The sequence below is a fragment of the Tachysurus vachellii genome, chromosome 11, assembly GCF_030014155.1.
Source record: "Tachysurus vachellii isolate PV-2020 chromosome 11, HZAU_Pvac_v1, whole genome shotgun sequence".
NCBI lineage: Eukaryota > Metazoa > Chordata > Actinopteri > Siluriformes > Bagridae > Tachysurus > Tachysurus vachellii.
The window spans coordinates 2,948,971-2,970,000 of NC_083470.1; the positions used below are offsets into that span (position 1 = coordinate 2,948,971).

General features: G+C 38.7%; 2 protein-coding genes across 2 annotated transcripts in view; both read right to left on the reverse strand.

Moving 5' to 3' along the window:
- Window positions 1-681: 681 nt before the first annotated feature.
- gpd1a (glycerol-3-phosphate dehydrogenase 1a) lies at window positions 682-10,282 on the reverse strand. The gene is made up of 8 exons (XM_060882235.1): window positions 10,192-10,282; window positions 8,119-8,296; window positions 7,655-7,795; window positions 7,236-7,374; window positions 6,049-6,161; window positions 1,920-2,156; window positions 1,554-1,660; window positions 682-1,013 (listed from the first exon to the last, which is right to left on the reverse strand). The coding sequence occupies exons 1-8, from the start codon at window positions 10,233-10,235 to the stop codon at window positions 917-919; spliced, it is 1,056 nt and encodes a 351-aa protein (XP_060738218.1). The 5' UTR covers window positions 10,236-10,282; the 3' UTR covers window positions 682-916.
- An 8,463-nt stretch (window positions 10,283-18,745) lies between these two features.
- asic1a (acid-sensing (proton-gated) ion channel 1a) overlaps window positions 18,746-21,030 on the reverse strand; it is a 29,453-nt gene continuing 27,168 nt past the window's right edge. The window contains exon 11 of the mRNA XM_060882395.1: window positions 18,746-19,722. Within this exon, the coding sequence (XP_060738378.1) occupies window positions 19,606-19,722 (117 nt within the window). The 3' untranslated portion in view covers window positions 18,746-19,605. The remainder of the gene's footprint in view (window positions 19,723-21,030) is intronic.

The window sequence follows — 21,030 nt, forward strand, 5'->3', positions numbered from 1 at the left end:
GGGAGAGAGAGAAAGGGAGGGGGAGAGAGAGAGAGAGAGAGAAAGAGAGAATGGGGCCTATTGTGCGCACCTGTACTGTGTTTGTATATTTTATCGACAGCTTTGATTTACACTGTACAAAATCTCCAAATTCAAATATATCAAATAAACAAACAAATAAATAAAATGCAATGAACATAATAATAATTAACAATTAACATTAATAGTTTATTATTAACAACAATAATAATAATAATAATAATAATAATAATAATAATAACCACCAAAAACAGACTTCTTGCTGAAACCAGTGGTATAAATGCAGAGTAAACAACAGGTAAGAGAGTTTATGACAGCAGTAACACCAGCTGCTGATTCTTACAAACACCGTCAGTACCAGATATTTAATTTAATGAAACATCATAACTGAATGAACGCAGTGTTAATGAGAAAAGAAAAAGAGAAGTGAAACAGAAAGGGCAGCAGGAAGAGAAACTCATCCATCAGCTGGACACTGATCCAAAGCACAGGGCCACAAGCACCTTGGAGAAGCTTCCGGAAAAAATACTGAACGTTTCTCATCCGTGACAAAGTCCTGATGTGAATGAGGACAAAATCAATCGCAAGTGTAAGGAAAAAAATGCTGTTTAAAACATCTTAGCATTTAAACACACACAAAAACACACACACACACAAAAACCCTAGAAGTGGGTTGTTCTGTTTATTTTTAGTTAGTAAAGTGTTGTACTTTTTATCCATTTGTAGTTACATTCATTCAGTCCTCCTGTTACTCTTAAGACGTTTGTGTTTAGGGAAAATGAACTGATGTAATTCACACTGTAACGTAAGCTCCATGATCAGAAAATTAAAAGACATCAGAGCAGTAATGTACACACACACACACACACACACACACACACACACACAGTCATGTCTCTCACAGATGAGCCGGATGATTCTGTAACAAACTGATGAACTCTGTAACAGGACGAGCCTCGTAACAGATCTCATACACTGCTCTAAACAACGGGAATCTGAGAGAGAGAGAGAGAGAGAGAGAGAGAGAAAGAGAGAGCATGTGTGTTATTTGTTATAGAACAAAGCTGGCAAGCAGGAAGTAAGAGCTCAATGTGGATTAGACGTGTATGTGAGTGTGTTTGTGGGTGTGTGTATGTTTATGTGTATGTTTCTGTGTATGTGTGTGTGTTTGTGTGTATGTGTGTATGTGTGTGTGTGTTTCTGGGTGTGTGTATTTGTGTGTATGTGTGTGTGTGTGGGTGTGTGTATGTTTGTGTGTATGTGTGTGTGTGTTTGTGGGTGTGTATGTGTGTGTATTTGTGTTTTTGTGGGTGTGTATGTGTGTGTGTATTTGTGTGTATGTATGTGTGTGTTTGTTTGTGTGTGTTTGTTTGTGTGCATGTGTGTGTGTTTGTTTGTGTATGTGTGTGTGTGTTTGTGTGTATGTGTGTGTGTTTGTGGGTGTGTGTATGTTTGTGTGTACAGTATGTGTGTGTGTATTTGTGTGTATGTGTGTGTTTGTTTGTGTGTGTGTGTGTGTATGTGTGGTCTCTTACTTGTCCAAAAGGTTTTTGTTTTTGAGGAGAATGTGAACCTCAGCAGCTGTCGCTGGACCCTGCAGCTTTTGACCGTTCAACATTTCCTTTTCAAGCTCCTCCAGAGACTAAAACACACACACACACACACACACACACACACACACACACACACACACACACACACACACACACACACACACACACACACACATGTATATATCTTAGTTTGAAGTTCACAGTGTGACCTTGCAGGTTTCTCTGCAGTATAAGCTTCAGTGAAAATAATTAATAAATTAAACTTGACCTCTGTGTACCAATGTTGACTCCTGATGCTCTTTAATACCACCTGATGTTCCTAATCTACCCCACACCCTGTTCTCTTACCCTTCCGGTCTTGGCGAAGGCTTCAGCCACACGCCGGTTGCGTCCTCCGTAGCACGTGGTGATGAGATCGGCGACGCCGCAGCTCTCCAGGAAGGTTTCTGAGGAAACAGGACCGGCGGAGCAGAAGAGCCGTGCGAAGGCGATCATCTCCATCAGACCGAGTCTGATCACAGCTGCCTTCGTGTTGTCACCGAAACCCAAACCGTCACAGAATCCTGCGCCCACCGCCACGATGTTCTACATCAACAGACACAGGTCATTAAATGATCCAAATAATGAAGGATCCAAATAATTAAGTAAATTAGGGCATTGAGCAGTTCACTCATTAGCTGCTTTCACTCACACACACACACACACATAATGTTGCCATAGTAACAACATTGGTAGTGGGAGTAACGACGACGTTCGGTTTTCTTGTCGTTACTTTGAACCTTGTCGTTAAGTTGAAACATTCTGGTGGGAGATTTTTTTTGTGTATTGAGTTTATTTAAATCATACATCATATCGTACGAGATGAAGGGAATCAGGGGGGCACGGTGGTTTAGTGGTTAGCACGTTCGCCTCACACCTCCAGGGTTGTGGGTTCGATTCCCGCCTCCGCCTTGTGTGTGTGGAGTTTGCATGTTCTCCCCGTGCCTCGGGGGTTTCCTCCGGGTACTCCGGTTTCCTCCCCCGGTCCAAAGACATGCATGGTAGGTTGATTGGCATCTCTGGAAAATTGTCCGTATTGTGTGAGTGTGTGAGTGAATGAGAGTGTGTGTGTGTGCCCTGCGATGGGTTGGCACTCCGTCCAGGGTGTATCCTGCCTTGATGCCCGATGACGCCTGAGATAGGCACAGGCTCCCCGTGACCCGAGGTAGTTCAGATAAGCGGTAGTGAATGAGTGAGTAAGTGAAGGAGAATCAGTGTGTGTGCGAGCGCTCAGCCACGGATCACGTGACCTCTACCCTCTTCACTCTCATAAGCTCAAAAGTGGCTCCACAGAGTTGCTCCGTACATAAAGTTACAAAAAAGTTGCTCCGTACAAAAAGAAACTTTTCTCAACTTTTGACACGTCTACATTTACTTGAAAGTCCAGTTCTGGTTGCAAATGAACGTCTCCGGTCGCTTTGTCGCTCTCTGTATGTGTAAACACAGCGTTAGGTTAGTGGTTGTTAGAGAAGATTGAGAGGGAAGATCAGAAAAGCTGCTGCTGCTGCTGGACCATTTAAAAAGGCACTTTAACCATCATGGGCTCATCCATATGCGCAGATCGTACTCTCTCTGGATTTAAACGGATTCTGGTAAAAACGTGTCGTCTTCGGTCACGCCGCAGTTCAAAGCCACCGACAAATCGAACGAACGCGAACGTAAATTATTTTCGTGTTTCAGTGACACATGATCAAGGATTTTTTAAATTTTTTTATAAACTGAACATCAAGCCAGAGGAGACTTTCAAATCTAAACACATTTTAAAAGATTTTTTGTGTCTTTGTCAGTAAATAAAAACAAAACAGAAATGTTCTCGGTCTGTGAGAATAAGGTTCGTCACTGTGGGTCTTACTGCTGGAGCCTGGACGTGTCCACAGTCACACGGCTCTAGCTTGTTAACTCTTCTTTCTTCTTCTGCTGCAGTGTGTTTTATTTCTTCGTTGTGTTTCACATCACACTTCATAAACCGCGATCAAAGCCACCCGGGTGATCTGGGAGACGTGCGTCATTACTCGCGATGCGACGACGTACCACCGACTGGCTCGAGTATGTCATTTGGATCGATCAGGTTCCTTTTTGTTTCTTTGTTTCCGTGGATACAGCGGAGGAAAAGTATCACGACGTCTTTTCGATCAGAGAGATAAAAGAAGTCCTGGACAACACAAGACTCCCTTAATTAGACCCTTTATTTAAACGTCTGCTGCTTCTGGTACCTCAAACCTGAACCCAGTAAACATTTTTTTTTACAAACATTCTAAAAACATCCTTAGAGTTTCTAATAATCAGTTAGCCTCCAGTTGCAGTTATACAAGATATCACTCAGCCTTGCTGTACTGTATTTAAAGCTCTGTATATAATTAATAATTTGCTTTGCTTGGTCAGAAATAAGGCGGGCACGGTGGCTTAGTGGTTAGCACGTTCGCTTCACACCTCCAGGGTAGGGGGTTCGATTCCCGCCTCCACCTTGTGTGTGTGGAGTTTGCATGTTCTCCCCGTGCCTCGGGGGTTTCCTCCGGGTACTCCGGTTTCCTCCCCCGGTCCAAAGACATGCATGGTAGGTTGATTGGCATCTCTGGAAAATTGTCCGTAGTGTGTGAGTGTGTGAGTGAATGAGAGTGTGTGTGTGTGCCCTGCAATGGGTTGGCACTCCGTCCAGGGTGTAGTGACCCGAGGTAGTTCGGATAAGCGGTAGAAAATGAATGAGTGAGTGAGCTAGTGAGTGGTCAGAACTAACACAGTACAGAAAGTAGTCTCAGTTACTTCAGGATCTTTTTTGGAGCAGTAAATCTACTTGAATTGATAAAATCACAAGAACAGGATTCTGCTTTTAAACTCCTGCCAGTTGGACACATACAGTATGTCGTGACTTCCTATGAGAGCTGTACTCAATATCCACAGCAAGGGTTTTGTCGTGATGAGGTCACGCGACACGTCTCAGAAAGTATAATCAGTTGTAATTTTGAAAAAAAATAAATTTGCAAAATGCTCCAAATATCACAGAGTTTGCTTTAATGTGTGTTAATTTCTACTCTCGGTGCTTCATGGCAAATAATAATGAATTTTAACTGTCACTCATATCAAATTTCCCGTCTCAGGTGCATTTATTTTGGAACCCCATGATCCGGTTTTCCCATATACTTTATATATATATATGTATATATATATATATATATATATATATATATATATATATATATATATATACATATATATATATATATATATATATATATATATGTATATGTGTCTTAGGCCACGTTCACACTGCAGGTAAAAGTGGCCCAAATCTGATTTTTTTGGGGTCAAGTGACCAGGTCAGACTTCTTCAGGAGTCGTGTGAACACTCAAATCTGGCCCAGATCTGATTTTTTTCAAATCAGATTCAGACCACTTCCATATGTGGTCCTGAATCAGACCCAAATCTGATTTTTTACAATGTGGCCGCAGTGTGAACAGCCGAGTCGGATTAGATGCGACTTTTAAGTCAATCTACATCGACATTCGTCACAATTACGCGCCGGCGAGTTCGCACACAAACGTGACTACGCCTACAGAATGGATCAAATAATCAAAAGTTGCCCTCGACATCCGAAAATCTTCAAAACACTGCGTCTCTGTGCTGCCATTACACAAACATTTAGAAAGAAAAGCGAAAATGTTTACTTCCTCCATAACCTCACCAACTTTAGCGCAACGGCGTGCTGCGTGTGACGTCATTGTTATTGTTTGTTTGCGCACGCGGGTCAGTTCGAAACAGCAAACAGTTCACACTGGTATCTGATATAGGCCACATTTTAAAAGGTAATGTGAACAGACAAACAAAAAAATCAGATCTGAGCAAAATATCTGAATTGAGCATTAAGACTTGCAGCGTGAACGTGGCTTTAAAGATTCAAGCGTTCTCTTAAAAACTGAGAGAGAGACAAACACAGGCTGGTCAGGGAATAACGTTTATAGCTGCTATAATGTGACAGAGAACAGGAACTAACTTGTTGTGCAACATTAACTGTCACAATTATCTGTCACAACTTCCGTGTCTCGGGTGTGTGTTTTGTTGTAAAGTCGTGGTTTCTGCCCCATCCTGTCATCTGTGTGTTTCTGGATCGTTTCCACTCCTACACTGTTGATTAGCTTGTCGTAAATCACCGCTGGCGTGTGTGTGTGTGTGCGTGTGTGTGTTTGTAAAAGACTTGTCTCTTAGCAGCCATGCTTGTTTTTTACTTGCTATGTCAGTGTTGAATATTAAGCAGATGTACACAGCCATAACGGCTCTAGCAGGCTGAGGGTGATGAAGTACGTGCATTACTAAAACTTTATATGGAAAGTCGGCACGACTCTAACAGATTCATAACAGTTTGTCATGCTTGTACTGGGGGAAGGTCGAGATAAATATCCACCGCTGCTGTATAATAAGAGTCAGGGGAAGCGATCGACTTACCTTTAGAGCACCGCAGATCTCCACCACATCTGCTTCCTCCACTACGGTGACCCGAAAGTGTTCCGTCTGAATCAGATCCTTCAGTAATGCTCCGTGGGCCTTGTCTTTAGAGCCTAACACACACACACACACACGTTCTTAGGGTACACTATAATACTTCTTTATATACAGTTACTGAACAGCAAGCTGCTTAATGAATTACAGGCATTTGGATAATGATTTGCAAATGTTTTGATCCAGTTGTTTGTGCGCTTTACACTATTACACACTCTTGTGTGTGGTGTGTGTGAAAATATATATATATATATATTTTAGTTTGTTCTTTTCCTTAAGTCAGTGTTACTCTGCGCGGCTCACGAGCCTCCTGCGGCTCGCCAAGCTTTAATATGCGGCTCACATGACAGTAAATAATACGATGATATGATCATGTGGTTCAAATTTATTTTTCATTTAAATAACATTAAAAACAATCAGGGAAGCATAGAAAAACGAATGTGCTCTATTACAAATAATAATATATATTTATATATATTATTTGACTCGTCACTGACTCACTGCGTTCTGCGCAATAGTCAGTTTTTGGCAGACTGCCAGAAGGTAGTTTGTGTTTCATGCTAGTTAACAACTTGTGTTTACTGAACACACACGGACTAAAAAATGGATCGATTTCTTATCAAACAATCCCGCACACAAAATGAACAGCAACAAAGCAATGTGACAGTGACAAAAGAGGTAACTAATGGGGAGCATGCATCATCCGCAACTCGAAGACTGAATAACTTGGCATGCTTTGCGGTGAAAGTGGCTCTCCTATTGACTTTGTCCTATCAGTGTGGCTCACATGAAAAAAATAGTGAAGACCACTGCCTTAAGTTAAAGTATTGTTATTTGTGGTTGTGTATTAAATGTTCTCTAGCCCATAAATTATGAATAGAACCGGCCTGAGAGTTTGCTCTGTTAAAGACAGAGAGAGAGAGAGAAAGAAACAGGAAAGAATGCTCGTTTATAGCTGCTATAATGTAAGTGAATACAGAAACTATTTTGTTTTGCAGGCGTTCCACAAGATTAACCATAATATACTCAGCTTCAGGATGGTAACAGCGACTCCGCTTCATCACACCACCCTGTAGCTAACAGCATTTTGATCGTTACTTAAACGAGGGTGAGAGAGATGGGATTCGTCTTACCGATGGTGGTCTCGCAGAATTTCTCGTCTGCTACTTCGTTAGCGATGTTGGCTCCCATTAACACGCTCATGCTAATGCCTAGCTTCTCCCGAATTACCTCAGAGATCAGCTTCAGCCCATTAGGACCCTCATCCAACCCCTACACACACACACACACACACACACGGAGTCATATGCTTTAAACAAAGACATCTTGTGATCGTAGAATACTGTGTTCCCCATTTTTGTGTACACACTGCTGAGTGTGAGAAACACACACACACAGACACACACACACACACGTGACAACAGTCTTCAAATACATGAGTCATGAGAAATGCATGCAAATCTAAAAGTTTCATAACCTATACAAACGCTTGTGTTTGTGTCTGCTCATGTCAGAGTGTGTGTGTGTATGTGTGTGTGTGTGTGGATGAGACCTTGATAAGTGACAGTCCCAGAGCGTCTTGTTTAATCTTTCCTCGGATTGTGTCACACACTCGGCTGATAAACTGATGAGGGATCACAAAGAGCAGAATGTCTGCATCGCCGACAGCCTCAACGAGATCCGCCACTGCTACCTGACACACGGGGGGAGGGGGTATATGGGGGGTATGAAGGTGACTGTTATTGTGCAAACATCTCTATCATTTCAATCAAAGCGTTATGTATTCCTACTTTTCTGCAATAAAAGGACATTAAAGGAGGTGCAGAATGAGAGAGAGAGAGAGAGAGAGAGAGAGAGAGAGAGCGAGAGAGAGATAATGGGGAGTCTGAGAGATAAAATTAAAAGAAGATCCTGAGAAGGTAGATAATAAAAACGTCTGATCAGTGTGTGTGTGTGTGTGTGTGTGTGTGTGTGTAGTTGTCTGCTTGTGTGAGTTTACAGAACCTCGTCACTTACCACATTTTCTGGAAGTCTGTGTCCTGGCAGGTATTTAACGTTCTCATGCTCTGTGTTAATGATCTCTGTGAGTTTCCGGCCGTCCACCATCTCCTCAAACACCCACATCTTCACTGTAGAGTCGAACTTTGAGCTCTGTCCTGCGTTCAGCCCGACAATCTTAGCAATGGCAGAACCCCTAAAAAACAAGGGAGAGAGAGAGAGAGAGAGAGAGAAGAGAGAGAGAGAGGAGAGAGAGAGAGAGAGAGAGAGAGAGAGAGAGAGAGAGAGAGAGAGAGAGAGAAGAGAGAGAAGAGAGAGAGAGAAGAGAGAGAGAGAGAGAGAAGAGAGAGAGAGAGGAGAGAGAGAGAGAGAGAGAGAGAGAGAGAGAGGAAAGAGAGAGACTGAGAGAGAGAGAGAGAGAGAGAGAGAGAGAGAGAGAGAGAGAGAGCGAGAGAGAGAGATAGAGAGAGGAGAGAGAGAGAGAGAGAGAGAGAGAGAGAGAGGAGAGAGAGAGAGAGAGAGAGAGAGAGAGAGAGAGAAGAGAGAGAGAGAGAGAGAGAGAGAGAGCGAGAGAGAGAGGAAGAGAGAGAGAGAGAGAGAGAGAGAGAGAGAGAGAGAAGAGAGAGAGAGAAAAGAGAGAGAAGAGAGAGAGAGAGAGAGAGAGGAGAGAGAAGAGAGAGAGAGAGAGAGAGAGAGAGAGAGAGAGAGAGAGAGAGAAAAGAGAGAGAGGAAGAGAGAGAGAAGAGAGAGAGAGAGAAGAGAGAGAGAAAGCGAGAGAGAGAAGAGAGAGAAATTTCTTTATTTAAATTTTTGTATATTGTGTCTCAATGTCTGTATTAGAATATGGCCTTGGATTCTGTCAGTCCCACTGAAGTGGGCGTGGCCTCAGGGTATGTCAGTCTCTGTGAAATGGGTGTGGCTTCAGAAAGGACACTAGTCCTGTTATTCCCAGTAAAAGAGTCATGGCCACAAGCTGCTCATATCTATTTAATTTAGCCCTTTGAGCTACAACTGGCCCTGTCAACGCTCCTAAGTAAAATAGTCTTGTTGGCTGTAAACACAAGACCGTGTTAGACTGCGCTGATGGACTTGACCATGTGTTTGACATGTTTTTGTTTTTTTGCACCTTCTTGCGCACCGATTGGAGGCAGCAAACAAACCACAGCTAAACAATTCAACACCATACTCGTGCTCCAGTGTCATAAAACATCTCAGCACTGAACACTGTGTGTGCTTATTATACTGTCACTTTATTTAATTCACTCAGATCTTTCCTTCATTATCACAAGTAACAGAAATACTCAAAAATGGATGTTAAGATATTGATACTGGAACAATAACGAATAGAAATGATCCTACTAATTATAATAAAAAGTAATATATTTATATTTCTAATTTCGACTATTGTTAGGCTTGAATAATTATCCTTTCGTCTTCGGTCATGTCTTTGTTTCAATAATAATTGTGTATAATATCTCTTTATACATTTAATATCAGTCTCCGGTTCGGTGCAAGGTCAAGATGGTTTATTATTCAGCCTGTAAGAGCCTTATTTATTTGTTTGTTTGTTTGTTTGTTTGTTTGTTTGTTTTCACTGCACAGCACATATGGCTTGAGAGTTTGAGATTGAGACTCTTTTTATGTCTTAATAAACTTAAATCAAATAAACACTTTGATGGCTTTAAGTCATTAACCCCCTGGAGAGACCTGGAGATCTCTCTCTCTCTCTCTCTCTCTCTCTCTCTCTCTCTCTCTCTCTCTCTCTCTCTGTATATATAGTCATATAGTTATTTATATATATACGTTCTGAATACTAAAGGTACATAAATCCCCTGTTTTTGGCCATAGTAACATTAACACAATCTGGAATAAAAACTGAATGCTCTCTTAGACTTAACTGCTATAATATTAGGGCTGTTGAGAAGCCAAGTTTAGTGCTGTTTATTAAAGGTAAACACTGGGATTATACAGATTATACAGATTATACAGATTTTCAGCCAAAAAAGCTGCTCATATTCCACAGGAACAACCCTTAGCTATGAAAACGAGTTTTTTTAGTCAGTTAAAAAACATTGTTTTTAGAGGTCTTACCAGTTTCCTGAGCCGATGATACACACTTTCTTTGAAGTTGCCATGTTTAGACTGAAGTCACACACCGGCTGTCAAACAGCAGCTTCTCGTGTTAGACACACAGACCACGCCCCTGCCATCCGATTGGCTAATATAACCACGCCCACTTTTAACCTTCGTCTCACACACACACACACACACTCATATATATATATATAATCAGAATCAGAATCTGGTTTATTGGCCAAGTGTGTTGACACACACAAAGAATTTGGTTCCAGTTTTATATAAATAAATAAATAAGTGTGTGTGTGTGTGTGTATATATATATATATATATATATATATATATATATATATATATATATATATATATATATATATATATATATATATATATATATATAGCAGAGTGACCATTTACTTTTAAATACTCTACTCATAAAGCCTGTTGGTGTCAAAGTAATCACGTTGTTCTTTCTGACTATTTTTTGACCTTTAAGTTTGATTATTCAATGCGTGTATTCAAGGCAGAAATTCAGGGAGAAAAATCCTTTACAAATCCTTTACACAGTCAGAGCTTTGTGTGTAAAGTAGACAAGAAGAATGCAAAAGAGCTTGTCAGTTTCCATCCAAGATTTGACCTCAATATCCAGCTCAAACTCTCAAAAATAAGGATATTAATGTGTAAGAGTTCATGTTAAAGTTGCATCTTTCATACATTTATTTTTTGCTTTACAGTTTGCTTTACATTGCTCCTTCTGTTAACTTACATTGCATCTTCTGTTGTTTTTAAGGTCCAATTATGTACTGATTTTTAATTTATACATCACCAACATTTTAATTGATTTTATTCAACAAAGATCTGAAGCACTTTCGACTTTAATTCGTTAAACATTCATCTGACTTTGATTAATCGGAACCCAGGTAAAGACATCGAATTTTTATACTAGTTTTCTTTTTTTCACTAGTTTGCTAGTAATGCTAGCGGATACTAGCGCACCCCAAATTAAAGGTAAAAAAGTGCTGATTTGTTTGCCGTTGATGCTCTAAGCAGCCATATTGTTTTGACATCACTCTGGGGTTGAGGAAACTGGCACAAATTCTCAGAAGTCTGGAATTCTAAGAGGATTTTTCCTTGTCAGACTTCAGAATTGCGACTTTTGATCTTTAGTCAAACGCAGCATTCGTGAAGCCGAATACAATCCAAGGTTATTATATTATGGGGGAAAAAACATCTCTGATCCATGAGGAGTGAGTGGGAAGAGCAGAAACGCTTGATAATAAAGTTACAAAGGAAATAATGCCAGAACAGTGGGTTGGAATTGCTTCTTCAGAGGGAAGAATGCCAGACAGTGTTATAATGTGAGTAGGATTACATATCACAGCCTGGTAGTTATAGAGTTGTGGGTTTGATTTTGGGCTCGTGACCAAATCCTTTGCGTCTTATGATTCACTGAGTGACATTCAAGTCAGTGCGGCGATGACATTATGGTTTCATTATGTTTTCATATCTCCAGCTTATATTTCCATCTCCTGTTTAATAGCTTGGACATGACACTGAGCAAAGAATATTAAAATTGCATTTAGAAATTTATAAAGTGTGGATATTTTTTGTAAACTTAGCGGTTTCTAACAGGCAGTTAACTCTTTCAGATGTATGCTTTTTGTCTTTAAGTGACTCTCGTTAGGTCAGGAGAGCTCCTTTGATGTTTAAAGCAGCTGCAGTAGAAAGCAAACATCCCCAAAGTGTCCTGAAACCTGCTGAGCAAGGACGTTGTAAAACCTGGATTTTACCATGTTGTTACATAAACAAATGAAGATAAGCTCAGAAACAGACAAAAAACCTCCCATTCACTCCTGGTTAACATTTACCTAGGGTTATCCAAACTCAGGAGGAACAGAGGAGCAAACCATCAGCACTTTCTTTTGCATTTCAACAGACGACGTAATTGGTTCAAATACTTTTGGCCATTTGTTTGTGTCACTTATTCTTAGCAAAAGCGTTTTATTTATTTATTTATATATTTTATAAATATATGTATGTATGTATATATAAGTATGTACTGTATGTATGTATTTACTGTATGTATGTATGTATGTATGTATGTATGTATGTATGTATGTACGGTATGTACTGTATGTATTTATGTACGTATGTATGTATGTATGTATGTATGTACTGTACGTATGTATGTATGTATGTACTATATGTATGTATGTATTTATGTACGTATGTATGTATGTATGTACTGTATGTATGTATGTATGTACTGCATGTATGTATGTATGTATGTACTGTATGTATGTATGTATTTACTGTATGTATGTATGTATGTATGTACTGTATGTGTGTATGTATGTACTGTATGTATGTAAGTATGGTATGTATGTATGGTATGTATGTATGCATGTATGTATGTATGTATGTATGTATGTACTGTATGTACTGTATGTATTTATGTACGTATGTATGTATGTATGTATGTACTGTATGTATGTATGTATGTATGTATGTATGTACTGCATGTATGTATGTATGTATGTATGTATGTATGTATGTATGTATGTATGTACTGTATGTATGTATGTATGTATGTATTTACTATATGTATGTATGTATGTATGTATGTATGTATGTATGTATGTATGTATGTATGTACGGTATGTGTGTATGTATGTATTTACTGTATGTACTGTATGTATGTATGTATGTATGTATGTATGTATGTATGTACTGCATGTATGTATGTATGTATTTACTGTATGTATGTATGTATGTATGTATGTATGTATGTATGTATGTATTTATGTACGTATGTATGTATGTATGTATGTATGTATGTATGTATGTATGTATGTATGTATGTACTGTATGTATGTATGTATGTATGTATGTATGTATGTACTGTATGTATTTATGTACGTACGTATGTACGTATGTATGTATGTATGTATTGTATGTATGTATGTACTGTATGTACTGTATGTACTGCATGTATGTATGTATGTATGTACTGTATGTATGTATGTATGTATGTATGTACTGTATGTATGTTTGTATGTATGTACTGTATGTACTGTATGTATTTATGTACTGTATGTATGTATGTATGTATGTACTGTATGTATGTATGTATGTACTGTATGTATGTATGTATGTATGTATGTATGTATTGTATGTACTGTATGTACTGTATGTATTTATGTACATATGAATGTATGTACTGTATGTATGTATATATGTATGTATGTATGTACTGCATGTATGTATGTATGTATGTATGTATGTATGTATGTACTGTATGTATGTATGTACTGCATGTATGTATATATGTATGTATGTGTTTTTCTTGGTTAAATAAGTAAACATATTTAATCCATGATTTGGGTTCGTTTTAATTTCAAGTCCCTGTGAACGAACTGTTACTATATAAACGCTATAAAAGCATATATGTACGAGCAATATAAGTAACTCTGCTGTCAAAGTCGCTGTCCTAGAAAACTAATCGACGCTTTCTGACCAACTGGCGTCAACAATTCAACTGTGATGTAGAAAAATGCCATTTTCTCTCCGAACCGTGTTTCATTGGAATCATAGACATTTCATCAGCTCATACCACAGAATCTTCAGTCATGCTAATGACATACAAAACCGCTCTTTTTCTCTCAGTTCTGGATAAAAGATGTAGTTCTACAATCCATTCTGTTGACAGAGACCCCGGGAAGGCTTTCAACGTTTATGACAAAGGAGACTTTATGTGAAAAAAGCGTGACAGACAGAAACCCTGTGTGAAACAGTGCTCCTCAGTGTGAGAGGGTATTACTGTGCAGTAAAGCTCAGGGAGGAGGAACAGGCTATTCACACAGTGCGAGGAAACAAAAGCTGACTGGAAATAAAAATGCACAGTATTCCTCACATCGCTTCTCTATACCCTCCGGCATACCCACACACCCTTAAGTGTATCCTCAGGCAGGATTGTCATACAGTTAACCCATGCAGATGAGTGGAGTGGTGAAGGAGCTCCCATGTGGTCCTCCAGTGTAAACCACCACAACAGAATTTTGGTTTCCATTCATCTTCTGATCAATATGTACCAAAATCAGGAGAAGGCCTAAAGTATTCTACTGATCCACTGAAGCGTGACTTATATCACAAAGCATTACAAAATTTCCTTGCAGCTAGCTTGCTAAATAGATAGGTACATCTAGCTGGATGTAAATGAGATTTCATCCTGTTTGAAGAAAGCCAAATTGAGCTGTGGACGTTCCTACCTTGCTAGTTGGCTAAGCGTTTTATCTATTAGTGCTTGCTTACATTTACATTTACATTTACAGCATTTGGCAGATGCCATTTTCCAGTGCGACGTACAAAAGTGCTTTTACAATGTAAGTCTCTATCATTGAATACATTAACTCTGGTTAATGTTTTTTTTCTTTTTTGTTTTTTTTTTTACTTTTTTTTCTCTTCCCTTCCCTCATGTTATGCTGTATTTCTTTTCAATCCCCTGTCTTCCTGTCCTGTCCCCCCCTTGTCATATTGTATGTATTGTATGTATAGGCAGGTTGATGGCTAATTTCGCTGGTACCTGTGACCAGTGACAGGCTACTACTACTACTACTACTACTACTACTGGTTCACCGGGTTACAGACTTAAAATACCATGAGACTAAAATACTGTTCAAAGTTTCAGAATTTTTTTTTTAAATAAATACACACGTACAACAAACAGGGGAGAAAGTGCCAGTTCAAGTATTTCACGAAGAAGTTGTTTGAAGATAGCCAGTGACTCAGCTGTCCAGACCCCTAGGGGAAGTTCATTCTACCACCTTAGTGCCAGAACAGAACCTTTTACCCTGAGAGATAGTGGGACCACTCGAGCCCTGCTGGTAGCTCTGAGGGTGCGAGTTGCCGTGCGAGGAGTGAGGAGGGCTTTGAGGTAAGAAAGAGCTGGTCGGTGTTTTTGATCTGATGCGTGCAGCCAGTGGAGGGATCGCAGCAGTGATGTGGTGATGTGGTATTCGAGAACTTAGGCAGGTTGAAAACAAGTCGTGCAGCTGCATTTTGGATCATTTGCAGAGAAAGAATTGCGTTCATAGGTAGACCTGCCAGCAGTGAGTTAGAGTAGTCCAGTATTGAGACAAGAGAGTATCATCAGCATAGCAGTGGTAAGAGAACCCTGTGTGAAGAAATAACTTTACTAAGAGAGTGAGTATACAGGGAGAAATGAAGAGACCAAGTACTGAGCCCTGTGGGACACCAGTGGAGAGTCTGCATGGAGCAGAGGTCACGCCCCTCCATGGTAACTTATATGACCGACCTTCCGGGTAGGAAGCAAACCATTCCCATGATGATCCGCAAATTCCAATTGCTCAGTTGTATAAAAAAATAAGATAATGTAAGTTGCTCTGAATAAGGGCATCAGCCAAATGCTGGAAATGTAAATGTTGTAGAGCTTACAAAGGTCTTGTGCCGAAGCTTCAAGCTTTTCTTTGTAGAAAGAAGTCTTGGCAGAAGTAAAATCTAAAGAGAACTTGAACAGGAGTGACCGGTAAGAGTCAAGATCTGCCTCAAGTTGTGATTGCTTCCACTTTCTCTCAGATGATCTTAGCTCTCTTCGATTGTTGCGCAACACATCTGAAAGCCAAAGAGCTTGGGTTTAGTGGACAGAGGGTAGGTAAGAGAGAGATGCTGGAAGTTTAGGATAGGGTAGGTGGGTAGGTAGGATAGGGAGAGTGATGGAGAAGGATACCAGGTGATGATCGGATATGTGATGTGGGGTAACAGTCTTGTCTGTAGCTGGAGAAGGACGGGTGAAAACCAGGTCGAGGATGTTTCCTCCTTTGTGTGTGGGGACGTAGCTCTTGCTTCCTTGTTATCATTTGTTAGAATTTCTTCACTATGAAAAATGTATTTATTTTATAGCTTCTTACTTGGTGGCTTGGATTTTTTTTATATGATTCACAGTTGCTAAGACAGCATTCAGCTGACTTTCAATGCAAAAACACTTAACATAAAAGGAATAACTTGTCGTGTATGTTTTGTTTAGTGATGTAGTTATGGATTTAGCTATAAAATAATGCTTCGATGATCTGTTTATCTCCAACAGAACAAGTACAAAAATTAGACCACAAGACAATACATTTACTCGTTTATTATTTTTTTCTTAAAAATCACACATAGTTTCAGTGTTTCTCAATCCTGGTCATGGAGTACTACATATTTTGCACATTTCTCCCCAGCTCTGCTTAGTTTAAACTTTTTTTAATTAGCTGATGAGTTGTGAGCAGGAAAAACAGAAAAACATGCAAAGATCCTGGACTGAGATACACGTCATGACATAATAAGCATAAAATTAATACAGTTTACAATCAGAATAATTATGAGACACATTCTGGTTACTGAAGCTGCTGTACAATTCGCTAGTTCTCTTGTGCTTTGAGCGTTCAAGGATTTCAAAACAAATAAAACACAAATATTTTTATTTATATATCAGTTTTCCACTGTCTGAGATTATGAGACTGTACACTCAAGGGCTGGGCGATATGACAATATAATATCCATATCGTGATACTTTATTTCACAGTATACTCTTCAGAGATCACAGGACTTATAACCTATTACATGACCTGTAATATTTAAAAACATTTTAATACAGATACAAAGTCTAGATGTAGCTGATTTATAAGCTTTATATTGAATTTTTATAATGCTGGGGATAAAAACATTTATATATATATATATATATATATATATATATATATATATATATATATATATATATATATATATATATATATATATATATATATAGTTCAATTAAAAGTTTTTTACTATATCTTTAAAATTTAAAAATATAAAAAAAGTTAATTATATTATATTTTTAATTTAATTTTAAATTGAATTTTGTCATATTTAAAATATAAATCTCAGCAGTACAATGTTTTTGCAGTTTGTTTGGTGGTAAACCCATATATAATGATGAATAACATATCAAGGATCATTTTTAAAATTGTAGAATTGTAGAGATTAAAAAAAATAGACTTTTAATCGTCTTTTAATTTTTTGTATTTTTTTTTTTTTTTTTTTTATTAACACAATTGTTTTTCAGGCAGTTTGGTAGTAAACCAATATTTTAAAAAAACCAACATATTAAACATATTTTATTGTGGTATTTAGATGTTACGTTTTGGTACGTTAAACTGTGAACCTTGAAAATTTCTTTCAAAATGTTAACATTTTGCTTCAGAAGACAGTTTACAATTATTTTTATATAATATTATGAGATAAATATAATAATTAGCATCAAATTTTTATTCAACACTGAAAAGAAATGTTAATTTTGCACCATGCACGTTGAACCATATAAATAAATAAATGAATAAATAAATAAATCTGCTCAGAATTATAATATATGTACAATATCTGTACTCATAATTTTTGTTTCTATGTTAAAAAAAATTCAGTTTTTTCATAGGCTGTTAAAATCAATGCTGTTTAAGTAGGCAGTTTTATTAGTAATTAGTAATCCTGTACAATCCTCTCCATCATGACACATACAGTCTAACATTATTATTATTTATAAAAGTATCATAGTATGATATATATATTGTCATATCGCTCATCTCTAACACACACTGCACTTCATCACAAGCACCATAGAGCTAGCAGGAATGCAACTCCAACACCATATGGGATCAAACACAGTCCGCAGCCTGGATACGGAAATTTGTCACGTTCTCAGCGGATTTTCAGTTGGCTTGACCTCAAGGACTGAAAACTCATCTTTTAAAAATCTCATTTTTTGGCATTTTGTCTTTACTCATCATCTGCCCTGCAGGACATGGAACATAACACACACACACAGACACAGACACACACACGCATTCTCAGACATATCCACATACGTAAACACGCACATACACTCATGCATGGAGGGACATGCATTCTCAGACATGTACATAAACACATACAAACATATACACACACGGTCCTATATGCATTACAACTCTTACGATGAACATGCCGACAGACAAAACACTGCATAGGCCGCAGAGAGCTTTCATGCAAAGTCGCTGGCTGAGTCTCCGGTTCAGAGTCACACTGTGAACACGTGCAGACTGATGACATCATTAAGAAGGGCACATTGGAATGTGTGTGTGTGTGTGTGTGTGTGTGTGTGTGTGTGTGTGTGTGTGTGTGTGTGTTGTTTTAATCATAATACGTAATAATAAGTCAGGCGATTGTGCGAAACGATTTTGACTTTGAAACGATAATACAGTGTAATAGTACATGTGTTACATTATTTTGTTATGCAAAAATACTCGCTTACGATAGGCTGAAAGGTGTCTGATATTTTCTCCTACGCACTCTGACATCAGTCAAAAATGAAATCGGACGATATTTGATACAACACTATGTAACCATGACAACGGGCATAAACAACAACAATTCACTCAGTCTGTTTCACAAAAGGTATATAATACCAGCGTGACATCATCCACTTTCAACAGACCCTGCATGCTTAGCTAGCTAGCTAACTTAGCTAATATTAAAGATCGTTACGGAATGTTGATTGATTAACCGGTTGATTGAAAATATATGTTGATAAACCGGTTGATTAAAAATATGAAATAAATAAATAAATAAATACGTGTGTATCGTAATTAAAAATTAACGACTAGTAACTAAGCAATTAGCATTAGTTGTGTGATAGCGGAGATCTAGCTAGTGGGAATTAATTGGGAGAAAGCAGCATAAATATAGAAAAGAAAGAAAGAAATTGCGAAAAGTAAACCCCAGGAACGGGAACATTTGTTTTACAGTCAAACAAATTAGCAACACATCAATGTTATGTCACAATCATCAATCCCAGTGTGTGTTTTCTGAAATAATTTTTGAAAACAATAGTGTTCGTTGATGTAGATTTCATTAATAAACCCCAGCTCTGTGTCAGGCGTGTACCCTTTATCATATTCCTAACCTTGCAGTTTATATTGTATAAATTGCAACCAGTCAGAAATCTTCTAGCGGTAATGTTTGGCATGATAAGTAAAAAAAAAAAATCTAAAACACGTCAAAACTTTAGAGTAGAACTGTAACATGCCTGGAAGTTCAGAAAACACACAAAAAAGACTCATCGGACTCATTTCTCTACACAACGAATCATCTCGTTTTTTTTTTTTTATATACTTCTAAGCAGGAAAGCCTGCGAGAAATTCCATCGTCTTCACAGATTGTCTGGTCATAATGGACTTTTAAAGTTTATATACTCATATGCAGTGTATATATGTATATACGAGTCCGCATAATGACAGTGACGTGACTCTAATCTGTATTATGCCTCAGGAGAAAACAGATGTACAGGACATTTTATCGGCAGCTCTGCACTTAGCGTAGTTTAGCTGGAACGCAGCTCGTCCTGGATTCTCGCAATTAATGGAACTGGCTGACGTGACACTTGACGTCATTGAGCCCCATCACCTTGTCGTGATCGCCGCTGCTGTTCTCGTGTTTCTTGTCTGAGCAGCGACACAACTTGTATTTTGCTATCTAGAAAAAAGAAACAGGAGAGAGATAGATGGAGAGAATTACAAAGTAAGGATGAGTGGAACAGTTTATTCCTTAGAAATGCTTCATTTTAGGCTTCTGTGAGCTTTAGGTTCAGCTGAGCTGAACGTTTTCTGCCGTATCACCGAGACTGTTTGGGTTTCTTTTTCAAATCACAGGTTTCCACGGAACACCGGTTTACTTGATTGAAGTGCTTTAAGTCTGCTTTGACTCTTGGATTTCTCTGTTTGCAATATGACAACGCTCTTCCTGGTTATAGCTAGTATCAGCTAACAGACTGCCTGGATTTAGGAGTCTTAAGCCCTATTCGGACGGGATTAGTTTTACGTGGGGACGTGGAGTAATGCAATTTTACCTCAGGACGTCTGTAATATTAATTGGCCAATTCGCACGGGACAAGACATCTCAGTAAAACTAGCAGAAGTGGGAGGGGTAACTCGCTTTACGCACCACAGTAACATCCTTGTCGTCATGTGCGTATGACGTTGCTTCCTGTTATCACGTGCGCAAACAGACAACATGGCGCCTCCATGCTTGCAAAACGCGCCAAAAACTACTTTTAAACAGGAAATGACGGAATTTTACCGTACATATTTACAGCGGGTCTATTCGGACGGGATTAGTATTACCTGAGGTCATTTTTCCGGACCTTTTTACAGAAGGTAAAAGTCGCCGTAATCTTTACTGACATTGTCCGTAATAATTACCGAGATGGCACATTCGGACGGGACTAAAATCACAGAGAAGCTCTGGTAATAATTACTTTACCCCCACGTCCCCACGTAAAACTAATCCCGTCCGAATAGGGCTTTAGTAATAAGGATAAAAAAACTCACCGTGGCCTACACACATACAGTAGCAGCCCCAATGGACTACACTTGCCAAAACACATGGACTCTATGTGTGTCCCAAATCGTATACTTATCCACTTATGCAGCGCTGTCAAGTGTCACGCATGTCGGTCTTTTGTCACGTTCTCCCGCCACACATCGTATTTCTCACGCAGAAAAACTTTTTGACTATTTGTCATATATTTAATAAGCCGCAGCGCCCAAAACGTATCAGTCTGCACCGCTGTCTCTGTGGAACCGGGCAGGAATCAAGCGCGTCTCTGTTCTTAGTCGAGCCTGACACTTATCAGCCAATCAAAAAAAGAGGCTACACAACAGCCAATCAGAAAATAGCACTATTGTATCTGGGTAAGATTTAACGCAACAACCAATGGAAAAAAAAAACATCTCCATTAGTGAGGGTATTTTCGATGGTCGGTTTGAACAAAACTTCAACACT

Bases quoted from the DNA above. Each gene is read 5' to 3' on its own strand.
- gpd1a (XM_060882235.1), bottom strand. From the start codon at position 10,235: ATGGCAACTTCAAAGAAAGTGTGTATCATCGGCTCAGGAAACTG. The intron at 8,297-10,191 runs GTAAGACCTCTA...CTTGTTTTTTAG, and splicing joins ATCATCGGCTCAGGAAACTG to GGGTTCTGCCATTGCTAAGA. The intron at 1,014-1,553 runs GTAAGAGACCAC...TCTCTCTCTCAG, and splicing joins AACAAAAACCTTTTGGACAA to ATTCCCGTTGTTTAGAGCAG.